Here is a 17214-nt window from a genome sequence, read left to right as displayed (position 1 = left end):
TCATAGTTGTCTGAGTAATGGAATTGAAAAAAGTGGCAAACCCCAAAACTCTGGTATGCGTAAGCCTGCTCCCACTGCATTTGAAGTCATGAGGAAGAGCTGGCATGAATGTCATAAACACATTAATGCAGGGTCTTGCTGTATTTTACCATCATTTTTTTTGAGTAAGAGTTACTTTAGTGGAAATATTAAATGTTGAATTACTGTTATTTAACAATAGCTTTTGACACATTATTTCTACAGTCGAAGATAATTGTTTGTAATTGACCTCTTGGGTATTTTGCATTTGCCAGGTGGTACGGCTGTTCGTGAGATGAAATCACATTGTTGGCAAAAATAGGAGGATTAGAAATGCGTGTGCTAGTTAATGAACTCTGGCTGCTGAAAATGTTGCCGTGGCTTTTTTGAAACACATACATCAAGTTTTCACATGTTGCTGAGATCTATGTGAGATTATGAAACTTAAAGTATCTCGTTGTGGATTCTGCTTGCCAAGTGGACACTGGGCATGATTTTAAATCTTCTTTGCGAACATGAATTCCAAATGTACAACACTGGTTTCTGATTAGTCTTCTGGGTTTTTGTGAAAGTTAAGGGAGTGCCTTTTAGGGATATGAACCACTGTAGTCTTGTCACAGTCGGGTCCTGATATTGAACCACTGACAATATTAAAAACACAATGGAGACAATTTAGCATCTAGTTAAAGTTTATCACAGTATGTTATAATCCAACACGTGAGAACAAGTGCTGGAGTAGAGAGAGGAGAAGGGGACACAAGAGATTTGCTTTTGTCATCTGAAATGGCTGAGTAATTATGTTTCACGTCACTGTACTCCAGTCGATTCATTCAGGTCGATTGGCAAAGCTGACTTCATCAGGAGGTTTGGCACAAACATAAGACAAATTTACAGTTTGTTTGGGAAATGAATATTCTGCTTGATTAATTATGCTTTATATTTCGAAGGAGCTGTGGTGTTGAGGCCTGGAGAGAGTTGAATCAATATGTCAGAGGCCAGACTGCATGGCATCAGCACGTGATGATATTTGTGTCCGATGACATGTGAAATATTTTGGTGCGTAGTTTTTAATTTGTTTGTTAAATCGAATTGAACAGGTTTTGTTGCATGTGACAATTCACATGGAGCTACACCTGAGTTCTGGGTCTGGCTTTCGTTCCAGTACCTCCATTCAGCCACAGTCTGATTATTGCCGTCTGAGTCATTTTCAGCACGTGTTCACTCTTTTATAATACATATTGGGCTGATTAAAAATGTGTGTTGACAGCAGTTATTAAGTCAGACACTCTTGGAGAAGATTTGATGATGCATTATATTTATTCAAGCAAATGTCACTAAAAATTAAGACTTGGCAGAAGATATTTACCAACAAAAACTCACTGCAGATATTAGATATACCTCTGGGCTTGGGGGTATCATGTTGGGACAGCTATAATATCCCAGTGGCCTACTGCGAGTGTGAGAGTTAAAGTCGAGTGAGTTCAAGTATGGGTTAGTTATATGTGGGAAAAGCTGTGGGGGGGAGAAGGGATTACTGAGCTTGAGAGTGATGAGTGAGAAATGAGGTTTCAGTTTTGGTTGGACTTGCCTGGGAAGTCAGCCTGGGAAAATTTCTGATCTTTGTTCCGTGTTGGGCTGTGAAACCCCTCAAATGCAGCATCATTAGGCAATGGATTCTGGGCTCTGTACATGAAGACAGGACTGTGTCCCTATATCCTCCTGCAGTGCAGTGAACAGTTTGGGGGGAAAGTTATTAAAAATGGTCTCAAATAAATAATAAAGAAAAACCCTCAGGTGCCAAGAAAATATTTAATGCAATACAGAATAAGTATTCCACATTCAGCTTAAGTTTTTATGCTGTTTAACATATATATTAATGAATACTGTGAAGCATATTCAGCAGAGGCATGCAGCCAGTGCAGACCTGATGAGAGCTGCTGAAGTCTGAATGGTATAATAAAGAAATCACATAACAGAATGTGAAATATTGGTTACTCTCAGGGAGTCTATGTTTCCAGGTTTGTTAAGGTGCAAAATTTCAATGACTTTATGAAAAGTTAGTCTTAATTTAGGTCTTGATTTGATTTTGTAATTCACAAATAAATTATAAATATGACTAGAAAGGAGTGTGCAGGTAAAATAAATGACCAACACTCATGTTGACAAAATCAACTTTTGTCAGTGAGTTTCAATTGAGTGCCATAGTTTTTTGTGTATTATCTCCTCATGCCCTGGATATCCCTTGAATGTTTGAGCAAATAGAACTAAATATAGAAGTAAGACTGTATCCTCAGCCGAGTTGCAAATACAGAAAGTGTTGTTTTTGCTGCTGGAGAAAGAGTGAGTCATTCATGCTGTGTTTGCCATAGATTGTTCATGGGGGAAGCCTTATGTGCTGAGGAGCAAAGTGTGTCTACAGAGTATCAGTCATTCAAGCCTGTCTGCATGAACGGGAAACCACCAACCATATGGCCAACCAACCCATCAGTTGTGTTAGAACTTTTCTGTCTATTTATTAAGTTGTTTTAAGTATAAGGCATGAGGATTATTTCAAAAACAAGTCACCATCCTAGAGTAGCCAATCTGATTCTTTCTCTTTCTCAGTCATTGATTTTAATGTTAAAGGTAGTTCATGATGTGCTTTTACAAATTTCTAAGACCTATATAGCTAAAAGTCAGATAATATATATTTAGCTGTTGGGTCTGATGATGTTAAGTGATGTTTATCACTGTTTGATGTTTATGTTTGCAGTTCAGTTGTGCATCTGTGAGCATCATGGAGGCTGCCCATTTAATGGCAGAGAGTTTACCGGAAGAGTGTGTGAGGGATTTGGGTGAGCTGTGTGTGTGTGTGGGTGAGCAGAGGCTTTCTATGAGGAAAAGAGGACAACATATGCTTTTTTATTTGACACTCAGGAGTTGGTGTGCTACAAATCAGTAATGAGTAAGAAAGACCAAGGCATGCTGTGCCTTCTGGGTGAAAGGGCTTTTATATGTGTACATGCAGAGTGTGTGTGAGTGTTGTGTGTGTTTTATATATAGGAGAGTGTGTTTTGATGTGGATGTGAATATTATCTGCTGCATACTGGCAAAGAGGAGTCAGCTCCAGCATGGTAGAAAGGCCTTTGATGTGTCATCTCCAATATTGTGTATTTTTTGTGTGTATGAGTGTGTGTGTGGGAGTGCCCTACATACACACACTCCCAAGTGGGCCCCACAGGAGACACCTCGACATAGCGCAGACCAGAATGCCACGACGCAATCTACCACATCACTACACACAGTTTTTGATGTTTTGGTATATTTTTTTTAGATTTAAGTATTCATCAATTGAATAACAAGAGGAAAAAATTGAAAAATAATGATTTGCTATCAATTGTTGAGTGGCATGCCATCTCAAAACCATCTAATATTTTAGGGTTAATCCCATGAGTGCTCACATGACCCCCAACAGTGACTGATGAATTGAGCTCAGCTTTTGTGACACACTTAGTCTTATCCATCTAATGAAATTACAGTACAAATGGAGCTAAAAGTCTACTGCCAGGATTACCCATTCACTCCCTCCCATCACACACACACATGCACACAAAACCACACTTGCACATATTTTACGCTGTAGTAGAAGATTCCCACTGTGTTAGTGATCCTCTTTCTTTTTCCCCTCTGACTCAAGGAGTGTGGTGAAGCTGTGGGTTGTGCTTAGTCCTACTTGTCTACCTCATGACCCACTATAGTATGTCAAGAGACGGGTTCATTGTTCTTGCTACTCTGAAGACTTGTCAGATACCGAATATCTTAAAAATCTACACTCCTATTTTAAGATGCCCTAGTAATTATTGGTCCAGTATTAAGTGCGTCAGTAGGAGTCTTATCTGGGCTCCTACCAGCACGTCACAGCACACACACACACACACACACACACAAAACCCATATTCTCGTGGGTGTCCAGCCAAACTAGAGTGAACCAGTAAGCAAGCGTAGGCAAGTTCTTTCTTTTTTCAAGCTCTAATTCAGCAGTGGGCTATGGGGTTTTTCCTGTGTGAGCTGTATGATACAACTTTGTGTGATTTCCTGTTCTCAGCTTTAGGCAGAGGAGTCACTTAGCTGAATGTCTTCTTTATGGGGGTCATTTACCAGTTAAACAGACCCAAATTTTCCAAATCAAATTAGTATCAAGTTAGAAATCTAGTCAAGCAATCCTGTTTGAAATATGCAAAGCTGCAATTAGGCTGTATAGAGCTCATGTGTATGCTATTCCTCTTGTCTTTAAAATACTCCTTTGAAACTCCCTGCAGTGAGTTCATCTGGCTCCATTCTGTCATCTCAGCCTGGCTGTCCAAGCAAAGACCGGTACTCTTGGGAGAGGCCTAATTTAAACTGCTCCACTGTTTATAGATATAAGCTGATTGTATAGCAAGTTTGGGCTGTGTTTATTTAGGCTTGGGCCCCGTGTGGAAATGGTAATTGGTGTGAGTAAGAGGGACATATTGGACTGGTGTTGACATCCTGGAGACCATTAGGGAGACCACAGACCAGACCAGCGCAGTATCAGAGGGATGAGCTCATCTTTTCCATCCACTGTTTTGAGGCTGGAGGGGAGGACTGGGGTTTCAGAGGGGGCTTGTAACAGGGGGCTGACTCTGGGAATGAGAGTAGTCCAGGTATCAGGTTGACAGTGTTTGCCATTGAACTTCGTACAGGACAGAAAGGTGGTGGGAAATGTACTTTCAAGTTTCAAATCTCTGCAAGTTGAATTTCATTTTGTACTGAACTGACCACTTTTAGCTGTGCCTGTAGCTGGTGCAATATCTGACTGAATACCTTCCAAGATTACAATTATTACCACACTTGCTAACTAGCAAATGAACTAAACACTGACTGATTGATCCCCTCACCTGGCACCTAAAATAAAAGCTATACAGCCATACTGTTTGTCCCAGACAACAGTGTGATACAGTTCCTTCCACACTAACTCCCATCTCTCCCTATAAGGACATAGTGTAAAGTGGAAATCAAAATAATACCCCCAGTGGTATCAGACTAAACAACCCAAATCCACCTATGAGCTGGCAGTCAGCCTCCTCAGCATCAAGTACTTACAGTAGGAAGTGAGTGCTAATTACACAGAAAACTTCGCCTATTATCTATTGTGTATTTGTGTCTGTGTGTGTGTGGCCTGCTGGGCAGGGCAGCGAGTGGGGTAATGGCCGAGAACTGTGTGCCTACCTGGCAACACTAACGGACAGAGAGCATCATGACTGGCTGGATGGCACGTAGGCACTTGACATGGCACCCCGCCACCGCCACGCCTTATCGCCCTGCATGCCTTCCCCTGCCGCTGAGTGGAATGTTGTTTTGGTTTGACTGCACTCTCTGCAGCCTAATCGGTGGGTGGGTGTTTGTCTGTGTACATTTAATGACTGCTGCCTAATCATCATCCCTCATCAGGGCACTTTGGGGATGGGGATAGATGAAGTGGGGTGGAGGTTGGCAGGGATGTTGATTCAGCAGCATGCAGGAAATGGCCCAAGGCCTCGGGACATGAGACGTGACAGTTGCAACATGAGCCCCGGGGAAGTCCCAGTATAGAGATGACATTTATTGAGAGGAATCATATCTGTAAAAGTCCATCTCTGGGTTGTCATGCCTTGTGCTTGTACTCCGGGTCAGTAAAAAGTGACAAGGGTGCTGCACAGAAGTATACATTTAGTTTAGACCAAGGGAACAATATGGTATCAATGCAAAGTGAGACTATTTATCCTTTATTTGACTGTGGACAGTGACAGGTGACCAAACATAAAATACACATTATGTATAATGTGAATTAATACACATTAGTGTTGGTATGTCAGTGTTGGTGTGGTGTTAATGAACCTGATGATTTGATAGGAGGAGAAAAGTCGCTCTTCTTGCTCTCTGTTTGCTTGCCTTATATCACTGTGTGGTGGTCTGCTACTGGGCTTTCTCTACCCCACGCTGCCCTACTCCTGTAGCACTAAATTAGGGTCATCATCTTTTTTTCTTTTTCTACAAATTTTTTAAAGTTAAAAAGGCGTCTCAAGCTTCACACCCAAGCATACTATGTAGTATCACTTGATTGTTTTTTTAGCTTGTCCTGTTGTGGCCTGCAGCCAGTCTGTCTGCCTGAAGAGCCATTAGCCGATGACCCGCATAAGGATAAAATGACTAATCTCTCAATTATTCTAATGATTAATTCCTTAGTTTTGAAACTGTCAAGAAATATAAATGCCCAGTCTGTGTTCCTGGAACCCAGCTCGATGTATCACATTGCTCATTTTGTCTGGATGTCAGTCACAAAATTGCAAGGAAGGTGATATGAAATGGAGAAAAGCAGCAAATCTTCACATTTGAGATTTTTTTTCCCAGGAAAGGTTTGTCATTTTCATTTGATAAGTTATTGGGTATCACAATTGTTACAGATTTTTTTTTTTTTTTATTGATTGTCAGCACCAACAGTTGCTGGTGCAAAGGGAGGAGCTCAATTTGTGCAACATTGCTATTTTTGTTTTATTGGGAAATTGTGGATGGAACTAGAACACCTTTGATAAATGATCAGCGATTCAGGGACTTGAAGTGGCGTCACCATACCTCATCCCTATCTCCCAGTGGTTCATCCCTTGCCAAATGATCACATCAGTTACCACCTGCAGCTGATAAATGAAGTTTTCCCCTTCTTATTCATACAGTAACAGAGTGATGACCCATTTCAATTTGTTTTTTGGTCTTTGTTGGTGGTAAAAACTGTTTTACACCCACAAATAGATGCAGAGAGATGTCACTGAAAAAATAGCCAGATTAGAGCAATACTGCACCCAACAGGCAAAAGGCAGGAACAAAGGTGGAGAGAAAGTAGGTCAGGGAGAGGGAGGTGGAGGGTGTATGCGGGTGGTTGTAGGGGTGGAGGGTAAATAGAGACAGATGCAAGCAATGTAGTGGGTGAAAGAGAGGGAACAAGGGTGGTAGATGTGGTGAGGATAGAGAACAAGAGTTGCTTTTTCTTTTGCATCTTCTGCTTTTGAAATAAACGGGCTCATGTTACACACGTCTCTGCTTACATGAAATGCGCCAGAATTAACAGCATCCTAGCCCATAGACAGTTTCTGAAAAATAAGTGCTGTCTGTGTAAATGCCAAGGAGACTGCTCTGCTCTCAGGAGAGTGTTTTACTGAGATAAGGACTGAGGAACATGTAGCACTGTGCTTGAATGTGACAGTGAAATGAAATGTTGTTGCTGCAGGTGTCAAGCTTATAGTTTAGCACTAAATTATTTCAGTCAACCTGTACCCACAGTGACTGTCATGGCTAACACTGGGATTGCTATTGTTGTAAACCAGTCTGAATGTGTTGTGCAGATTAATAAAATACACAATATACACATTCGCTGTGTTTCATGAATGTGTAAGTCATTGTGATACTGCTGATACCTGTGACAAACTGAGTGTTTTTCTGTCAGCGTAGTGTTCATGAGAAAGGAAATGAGAGCAGCTGTAGAAGTGAATCAGAGATGGAGGGGCTGATGAGGCCAACTGAGTGTCAGGGAAACGCAATGTGTTTAAGTCAACAGCAGGTGGCGCCAACTGCATGTGTCATTTTTGGGTTCTTGCTGGAAAGTAATTCAACTCAATTTTGATCCAATTCTCCTGTAACTGCAAATGCAACCTCTCTAATTATTAGTGTACCTCCTTAGATTAAAAAAAAAAAATCTTCAATCATATGTCTTTGTTTTTTGTTCCAAAAATAGACATTCAACATTCAATTATCCAAGGAGGTTTCTGTACATCTTTTAGTAAAGTGCCACTGAATCGAGTGCACTGATTTAATTAGCAGCCTAACAGTATAAATAGTATAAACAGACTAACATTTCAAAACCACTTCGGCCAAAAGAATGGCAGAAGTTTAACTTTCTTTACAAATGCTTTGTTGTGGTTTTACACCTGTAGTAGGTCATGATTGTGTTGGCCAGGACTGCTCTTATCACATCTAGATGGACTTACTAGAACCAAGTACCTAAAGTCAAATTTCTATAAAACCAGTAATGTAATATACAGATATAAAGCATAGCCTTCTTATCCTGACCCCTCATCTAGTGACACTTTCAGACTGTTGAAAACCTTTGGATTTTTGACATACCATAATGAAGTTTTTCATATGCACATATGCATATGTACAGTATTAAACATTTTTCCTCTGTCCGTACTGCAGGATTTGTACATGATTAAGTAAAACCATTCACAATGTGCTATGGTGTTGTGTGCCTACACTGCAAAAAGGACATGTTGACCTTCACTACCCGACGTGTCTGGACTTGTAGGTTACTGTGCCACATTACAATTCTCCAGAAGTTGTGTGTTTGCGCATTTGCCTGTGCAGTTGCAGGTTGCATTTGTTAATTTATGCACTGGTGTCTGCATCAGTGTACGTGCATGTCCTCTGAGCAGCTCAGTCAGCCACTCACCCCCGTCTCCTTCTTTTTTCCAGTGAACCATCTTTGTCTTCCGTTTGTTCTTCTCCCTTGTCATCGTCTATCTGCCTGCGGTGAGAGCGGGGGGGGGTCCATGGAGAGAGCTGTAAATGGCTGAGGAGCTGTGTACCGGCTGGTTTCGCATCATTGCAGGTACAGTTGGCAAAACACCTGTCCTTTACATCACTACATCACCTTGTCAGCAGTAAGATTTAGATTGTCAACATACCTGAAAAGAAGGAAAATAGGTCATTTTTCAATTTATTTTTTATTTTTCTTGTAAGTGTATGGACTTTTACTGTAGTAGTAAGGATGTATGCTTGTTGTGGCTATCTGTAGCCATTCACCTTTTCTCTTGACCTTACTCATATGCCATAACATGAGGATATGGGTGTTTCTGTGCTCACATGCATTTGTATGCACCCTGTGTGTTTGCATCTTGACTGTGCAGTGTGTCCTCTCACAAGGCACATCAGGAAACTGTGGCACTGTCGTTTAGAGAGGACGAAAAGAGAGGACAGACAGAGGTAGTAAGGGAGGAGGGACGAGATAGAAAGCTGAATAGAAAAGAAGATGGATTTATTTCAATGTCAATCAAACACGCATCTTTCACTTCCCTAAGGCTGCACTCTGTCTACCCTCTCTAGATCTCCTCTACTATCCATGCACAGGTTTATTTGTCTCCATATCTCTCAGACTACAGAAATATGTTTAATACCAGAGCCGAATGTTCAAAATTAACATGAGTATGCCAGTGAAATAACATGTTAAATCAATTAACCTTTTAAGTTTTATGGGTTCTTACAAGGGTAAAGCCCTGTTCCTCCACTAAGTTCAGTGCAAATTGGTTTCTAACAAATAAACATAACTGCATAATTGCAACTTGTTGTTTTAAAAAAAAATCATGTCAATGTCCTTTTTGATGCCATGTTTTCTCCTCAAACTTGCATTTGCTAAAGGTGCTTCTACAGCCAAGAAATTATGTCTGCGGAGGTATTTTGCTGTATTTTTAAAAAAATGTGATTGGACTTCTGCAATTTGGATATTATCTGCATGCATATGAATGAGAAGTATACAATTTTATAGTTGGGGTAAAAAATTGGCAAAACGGCTCATCAAGATAATGATAAATGAGACATTTCATTTAGTATCTTATACTAAAAATGCCAACTTATCTAAAGCATAGATAGTAGGTATGATTGTCTCTTCCACTCAGTAGTAAATGACACAAGTGTGTGTCTTAATGCAGGCTACTTCACTCCCGCAGCTCCACAACAGAGCTTATAGGGCATTAGGCTTTATTTAGCAAATCCTCCTCCCTTCCTCCTCCCTTATTCAACACTCACAAGGCAGCTTTAGTCAACTGGATAATCACTATGTATACCTCTGTATTTGTACAAGTAAATGGCAAAATATCAGCCTAGATGTCACAGACATGCCCAGTACAGTATATTAGTAAGTATCTACAATGATTTTACCTCCTCAGCAGTGAAGCCTGAACAGCACAAAAAAAAAAATATCTCTCATGATTCTCAGTCAGCACTAGATGGCAGTGCAGGAGAAGATGCTGGTTATCTTGCAGCCGAGGGAAGTGAGCAGGAGTGAGAAAAAGAATAATGAAGAAGGAAATGGGAGAATGGGAAGGAAGAGGAAGAGGAAGAGGGCAGCATTAATAAGCAGAGCTTTGAGGGTAGAACAAGGGGGAAGTGGGTTAAAGCAAGGGGCATGGTCTGAGGGTGTGGACCCCCTCCTTGCGAGCATCAGCTGGATGTTAAGAGGAGCTGGGCAAGGAAAGACAGAAGGATGAAAGGAAGGAGGAGGCAAGTGACAGAATGAGCCACATGGAGGCAGCTTGACATAAATAACTGAGTGAAAACAAGAAAAAGTGGGAACTCAGTACAAGAAAGCTTGACTGAGGAGGATTCAGTAGGCATGAAGAGGCACATGAAGGGGTCTGGTTAAAGTATAACTGAAGGCTGATACGGACTATTGGATGCCCCATTAACACACAGTATATACAGTATACATACATGCATATGTTTGTACAGAGTCATCTGCATGACTGCCCATATATGTGCTGCCTGCACCTAAAACAAAACATTTTCTTTACACTTATGTAGCCCACTTATTGTGATGTTGCTTACTAAATATTTAATCTGAACAGTCCAAGCCATAAATGATGATTTGTAAGGCATCCGCTATCTGAAAATGAGAGACGAAATAAACTCTTCACAGGAAAGAAAAATACACTTATTGATATCTTTAAAAAGTCATCATGAACCAGGACTGAAGTTTAGTTTTCTCTCTGAGACTCTGTGAGTAATATTAGGAAAAACTGCACAATAAACAATTCTCAGGTAGTGGATAAAGGGAATATAAAGTAACACTGACATAAGTAATGTATGGACAAATTGTGAAACATTGGTAATCTGATTGTGTTTTTGTTTATTTTATTCGTTTTTATTTATTTGACTATAGACATTATTATCTCAATTTATTGTTGTTGCTTTCCTTTTGCTTTTTTAAATTCTTTTATTTATTGCTACTTTTATATATTAATTTCTCTTTCTCGATGTGTTTAGTTTGTTTAACTTTCGAAAATAGAATAAAACATTGGGAATATTAGGAAAATTATGATTCTGATTTATACAGAAAAAGGATATTTAGTCTTTGAATTGGTAGCAATACATCTTTGTTGTCATATACCTCATACGTATGAAATGTATGAAATGTAATTATACTCATACATAATACAGAATACCATTATAATTAAAATAGGTATTACCACTACAACTAACAATAAAATAAATAATAAACCAAGCACCATTTCCTGGTCCATTTACAGATTAGTATTTTCCACTATCACTTTAGTCTTTCCTTTGTTTGATATTTTCTCGTAGGTTTGACTAATTGTCAGTCTCCTCTGCTCTGAGGTTTTTCCACATGAAAATTCATCTCCTCTCTCCCTCTGTCTCCCTCTGTTTCTCTCACTCTCTCTCCTCAGTCTCATTGACAGTTAATCAGCACCCACATATATACATACACACAAACACAAGCACACACCCCTCTCCAGTGGGCTGGCCTGTCATGAGCCCTTCCTGCTAGTTGGTTGCAGCTGTAGCCTGCGTTGCTATGACATCACGCCGATCGATCCTGGTGCCAGTGCAGTGGGAAAGCACAGAGACAGAAAAAGACAGCGGAGTTAAACAGGCCGGTAGAGAGAGGGGAAGGTGGGAGGGAACGGGGAGAGGAAGAGAGAAAGAGAGGGCAGAGTGAAACCACACCGATATTCCCAGGAGGGCGGGGACACAGACTCAGGCACACACCAGCAGCTACTACAGGAATAGTCACTGTGCAGGAGAGTGCAGGGCAAATATTTTGTGCAGTGGCGTGTTAACATAGAATCTGTGTGTGAGGGTCGTCAACATGGGTTGTCACTTGGCTCCCACCTACACGTTATTCTCGCTGCTAGCATGTAATTAATGTCATTCACCGCTGGGCAGGCTCGACACACTGCACTGACATAAGGTAGGGTGAAGGGGAGGGGTGTGTGTGTGTGTGTTCTTATATCTGTTGTTTTTGTGTATCCTCTGTATTTACTATTTACTCTGTACATGTCTGTTGGCTTCTTCTCTATTTGGATCTGTAAACTTGTATGTGTGTGTGTGTGTGTGTGTGTCTGTGTGTGTCTAGTGTACGCACAGATTTGTTTGTTGAGCAAGAGAGGTTACTAATGTAGAGTTCTCTTGGGCCATAGTGTCAGGAGATTCAAGCTGTAAGCCATGTGACTCCACAAAGACCTGCAGGGATTGGTTGAGGCCATCTGTGACCTCAGCAAACTACCTCCGCCCCTCCTCAACACTCCCACCCCCCTTCCCAAACACACACACACACACACACACATCCACACCCCTCCCTCCCTCCCTCCCTCTCTCTCAGTCTCTCCACCTCCCTCCCTCTCTCTGCCCTGCCTCTTTTATTTATTTTTTTTCCTCCAGTTAGCTTTTCCCCCACCTCTCAGCATCCTCGGCTGAATGTGTAGGTTAGAGCCGCAGTAGCAGCAGCAGCAGCAGCAGTAGCAGCATCCATGGCTTAAGCCCCAGGTCTGATCGGCAGCTAGCCCGCGCCAGGCCCCTACCCCTCCTCTCTCTCCTCTCTCTTTTGCTATCTCTCTCTGCATCTCTCTCTCCTGGGCTAGTTTACAGGCGACGTCTGGGGGTGACGGAGGCTCACAGTTAGCCAGGGCGTTAGCCACACGCACACGGCTGCTCTGCTGCCCATCAATTCTACTGTATCTCTCTGGTAATCGGGGGCTTCTTCTCTATCTTCCTCTCCCCATACCTCCTACTTTCATTTCAGGCTCCTTGGAGATAGAGGAATGCAAATCTGCAACCATGATGGAAGGTAAGATGAATATTTATATATTATTATGCTCTTCCCTTTTTGTGTCAGTTCAGGGTAATCCTCCTTTATGTCCTTGTCCTGCGGCGGTTCATCTGCTGGAAAGCGTGTATGAGTGTGTGTGTCTGTGTGTGTTTTGGAGGTTCAAATGTCATAAGCTGCCCTGCTATTTTGAGTACATACATTCCGGTGACTTGCACGTTAACCTTAGGAAAAGGGCACAGCCGCTGAATGTCTATCCACAGAGGCACAATAGCAAGGCTAATTGAACCATGTGTATCTTTTGTGAGTGTGTGTGCATATGTCTTAGTCCCCCCCCACCACCACCACCCCACACACACACACACACACACACACACACCCCTTCTCCCGCTCCCCATCGTATAGGATTATTTGGATTTGTTGTGCAGGAGGGCTTATGTGCCCAGCTGGCTCACTTGTATAAATTCTCTTTGTATGGTGTACTCTGAAAGGAAATTCACACACACATACATGCTTTCAGTGCTGTGTGACTCTGCTGTGTATCTGTTCACACTGCATTGCCATTTTACCCAGCACTCGGGTGTGGATTGTATCTTTGCACTTGTCGGTGCGGCTGGGCTCATGTCTACTTTTGTACCCACCCATGGTTGGACTGATCCATCTCTGTTGGGTTGATTGTAGAGAGGAAAAACAGAATTGATGATCGTTTTAATATCATGTCCCTTTAATTGATGACATCATCAAGGGGAAGGCCAGTGATGGAGGGATGAATCCCTACAGCTCTGCAGCTGTCATGCGAAAACCTCCATCTATCCATCCGTTTTCCAATGTATCTCTTGCTTCTTCCCTTTCATACTGTTCAGGCTTCCTATATTTAACTACCATTGTTTTTTATGTACCAAGAGCAACCACATGTTGACTTTTTGAAGCAACCTTGAATTATGTAAGCTTTCATAGTCAACGACACAGGTAATTTGAGGCAGTGGAAATAGTTAAAAATAGGTTTAAAAAATGTAGCTAGGTATATTTCTTTTTAATGGGTATTTTTGTTAATGTTCCATAAAAGCTGGATGATGTTGTCATTCAAGCCTTTTTATTCCGGTGCATTTAGTAAATTAACTCAATGCCAATGTGTCCGCCACTGAGGAGGAATCTCATTAGCTGGTTGTCTGGTTGTGTTTGCGTGTCTGTGTTTGTCTATCAGTGTTTGGACATGAAATATGTTTTTGCTGCCTCTTCACATGTTGTGGCTTCGAAGTGCTTTCACACCAGAAAATAAATAAAGCTCTTTAACAGTGACTACTTCTTTTAAGATTAGGATTGGATTTGTAGGGTGGACTGGTGCCTATATATCGATTTTGAAGTGACAACTTAAGATAAATGGCATTTTCCACTAATTTGAAATTTGTGGTTTCCAGCTGTTTGACCCACTGTTTTTTTTTTTTTCTCATTTTGAATGTTGAGCCTGCAAACATTAAATGTGGTGTGTGTTTCTGTAAAGATGCAATGGAAGGTGCTGTTATGTTTGCTTAGCCAAGATGTCTAAGTTTTATAGAGCGGATGTTAAAAACATCATGAAATGTCATGAAAACAATAAAAAAAAGTCAATCTAATCCAATAATTCAAATTTTATGGTTCAAGAGAAAGGGAAATTTGGTTTGCAGAAAGGGTAAAATGGAAAATCACTGAACAGTACAGGAAGTTTTTAAGCTCAAATGACACAATGAAAACTGCTTAAAAAGTTAACTTGAAATTGTGGAATGAGTGGATCTGGAATTTTTAACTGAAATGTGCTGTAGCACTGCTGAACTTAGCAGCTGTCAAAAAGTCCCACGATCAATTTGTTATTTGTTGGAGACCGTGATTTAAGATTGTTTTCCGTGCCCCGTTCCCATTGTTAACTGCCCATGTGTGCTTTATAAGGGTCTGTGATTACTGGCCAGTTGTGTGAAGTCAGACTAGCTCTAAATTTAAATTGAATGAATGACATTTTAATCAGTTGAAGTGGCTGATTCAACAACAATAATGGCTTTTCCTGAATGTCTGATAAAGATGTGTTAAATTGCCCTGCTACTGTACAGTCAGCCTGACAGTCTGGAACAGGTTGTAATAACAGTGATTATTACAGAATCAGTTTGTCATATACACATCATTATACAAACTACGAAGTGCTCAGTAGGTTGTAATCAGGATGATAACAACAAGACCGAAGGCTACACCCTTTCTGCCCTTGTCATAGTTAGGACAGAGCTGTGTTTATAGCTCACAACTACCTTATGCACAATGATTAGTGCACTGACTGACTGTGCAGACCCAGATGCACAATAGATCATTTTAAATATTGGATCTCTTAGGGCAATAATAACAGACAACACAATAACCGAAGTTTAATAAATGATCAACCCAGAGTGATGGATTCAGTGTTTTCCTTTGGATTTATGGTTTATAATACAGTATAGATCTTGAAGGCACTGTGTTGTTGAGTAAAATAAGGTCTAAAGAAATGCTTATGTTTTCAAGTGTTTTGTCTGGGTGTTAATAGATAATTTAGACAATCCTTTTTTCTTTTGCATGGCACTGAACTTTACAAATCCTTTGGTTTAAGTTTGTGCACAACAAGAAAAGCAGAGTTGCACAAAAATAGTACAGTAACAAAACTGATTGATCCTACCATAATGATTTCTCCTCCAGCTTTACCTTAATAGTAGTAAATGATAAGCTAATCTATTGCTCCCCCCTCCCCTGCAAGTGTGCTGTCCTGTCATCGTCTCCTTTTGTCACAAGCCAAGTTGTTAGGTAACAGTGGCAAAGAAAAAAAAAAAAGAGACTGTCTGCGAACAGCTTCCCTTTCATTAGCATGGCTAGCACAGGCTTAGCATGGACTGTGTGAGGGCAGGATTACAGTCAGGTGTTAAAATTGGATGCTAATCCTTGTTAGTTCTGCTTTTTAAAGCCCCATGCCATGGCCAGCATGGCTGTCCCTGGGTAACACAGAGGGTAAGAAGACATAGGGTGATTACTTCATTTTAATTTAAAGTCACAGAGGCATACATCTAATGCTTTGTGCTAGTATCAAGGATGCCAGTCACCATCAGGCAGATTCCCCTCAGTAAAACCAGTCATACATTCAGAAAAGCATTTCTACAAGCTGTTTTTTCACCCCTTTTACACATCGGTGTACAAGATCACTTGCTGTGAATTTCCTGGGTTTCCTGCATGTGGCTGGTTGTGGCAGATATTGTGTATACATTATTGTTAGGCACATGTCAGTTTAAATAACAGATCTTCTGTATGCTTTTCTTTACTCATGAGAGCTTGCACTTGCGTGGTGGTTGTTTCGCTAGAGACTCATCTCTCTTCAAGGTAATTGTGCTGTGTAGCATGGGAGCTCTAAAAGCAGAGGGCTCATTGATCTGTAAGGCGATTTGTGAAGTTTAGTAGATTCAATTTCTAACTGTATAAGAACAGTTTATCACCTATAAACTCATATGACATCAGTTACAACTCTTTCTCAAAGTCCTGTAAATAAGAATGCAGGTGACACTTTATTGGCATGGCAGTTTTTGTTGGAGGATTGGTTTACTGGTTTTATCCATCCATCTTCCTCAAACACTGTTTTCCCATGGGAAAACACTTTTGATTTTAATTACCTCTCGGCATTTCCTGTAGCACCACTATCAGGAGAAAGTTAGCTCTAGCACTTATATGGCTCTAAGTATAGCAAAATTAGCATGCTGTTGTCAGTAAGGCTATAGTATGTTATCAAACAATTTTGTGGGTTGTAAAGAACACTACAGACTCTGCAGATGCCACTTGCAGGCCTTCAGACTTGTACTCTTCTTAATCCTAGTTACTAGCTGTAGGAATCACACTGTCACAGGGAAATCCAGTACTTACAGCTTGCTGTGCTGAACCTGGATAAACCCTAGACTGGTATGCTGCAGAGTAAAGGGGTAAAGGGCAGAGAGGACATTAGGCCATATGGTGGGCTCCACTTCATTCCTTCAATGGTCTATTGCCTGACCTCATATGAAATGATGACTTAATAATTATTTGCTTCAGTTATCAGTCGGGGGTTCTCAAATCGTAAATTATATCAGTATAATCATATTGGTTTTACTGGGACAAAATTAAATACTGATTACTTTCTGTCTGTCTGTCTCAGCTCATGGCATAAAGGCATGAAGGGTCATAACCACTGACTCAGCTTGTCAAAAGGTGACTCAGCTTACATGAAGCATATATGATATAGCATTTTCTTGCCGGAGCAGTCATACTTTTCAATTTTTCAGTAGGTAAAAGTTTTTCAGCCACACATTCTCACTGAA

At 40.8% G+C, this 17214-nt stretch overlaps 1 protein-coding gene across 8 annotated transcripts in view; it reads left to right on the top strand.

Moving 5' to 3' along the window:
* Positions 1-17214, top strand: part of sgip1a (SH3GL interacting endocytic adaptor 1a) — a 75212-nt gene that overhangs the window by 2327 nt on the left and 55671 nt on the right. For 6 of the 8 annotated variants that reach the window (XM_071486192.1, XM_071486198.1, XM_071486193.1 and 3 more), the window contains exons 2-3: positions 8521-8656; positions 12863-12907. In XM_071486192.1, the coding sequence (XP_071342293.1) occupies positions 8614-8656; positions 12863-12907 (88 nt within the window). In that variant the 5' untranslated portion in view covers positions 8521-8613. Of the gene's footprint in view, positions 1-965; positions 1075-8520; positions 8657-11172; positions 12032-12862; positions 12908-17214 lie in introns of those variants that run through there. The other 2 variants (XM_071486191.1, XM_071486194.1) reach the window with 2 other exon arrangements.

Source organism: Trachinotus anak, unplaced genomic scaffold, assembly GCF_046630095.1.
Source record: "Trachinotus anak isolate AG129_WGS33_773 ecotype Australia unplaced genomic scaffold, CSIRO_AGI_Tana_v1 ptg000010l, whole genome shotgun sequence".
NCBI classification, from domain to species: domain Eukaryota; kingdom Metazoa; phylum Chordata; class Actinopteri; order Carangiformes; family Carangidae; genus Trachinotus; species Trachinotus anak.
This window is presented reverse-complemented; position numbering and strand designations above follow the sequence as displayed.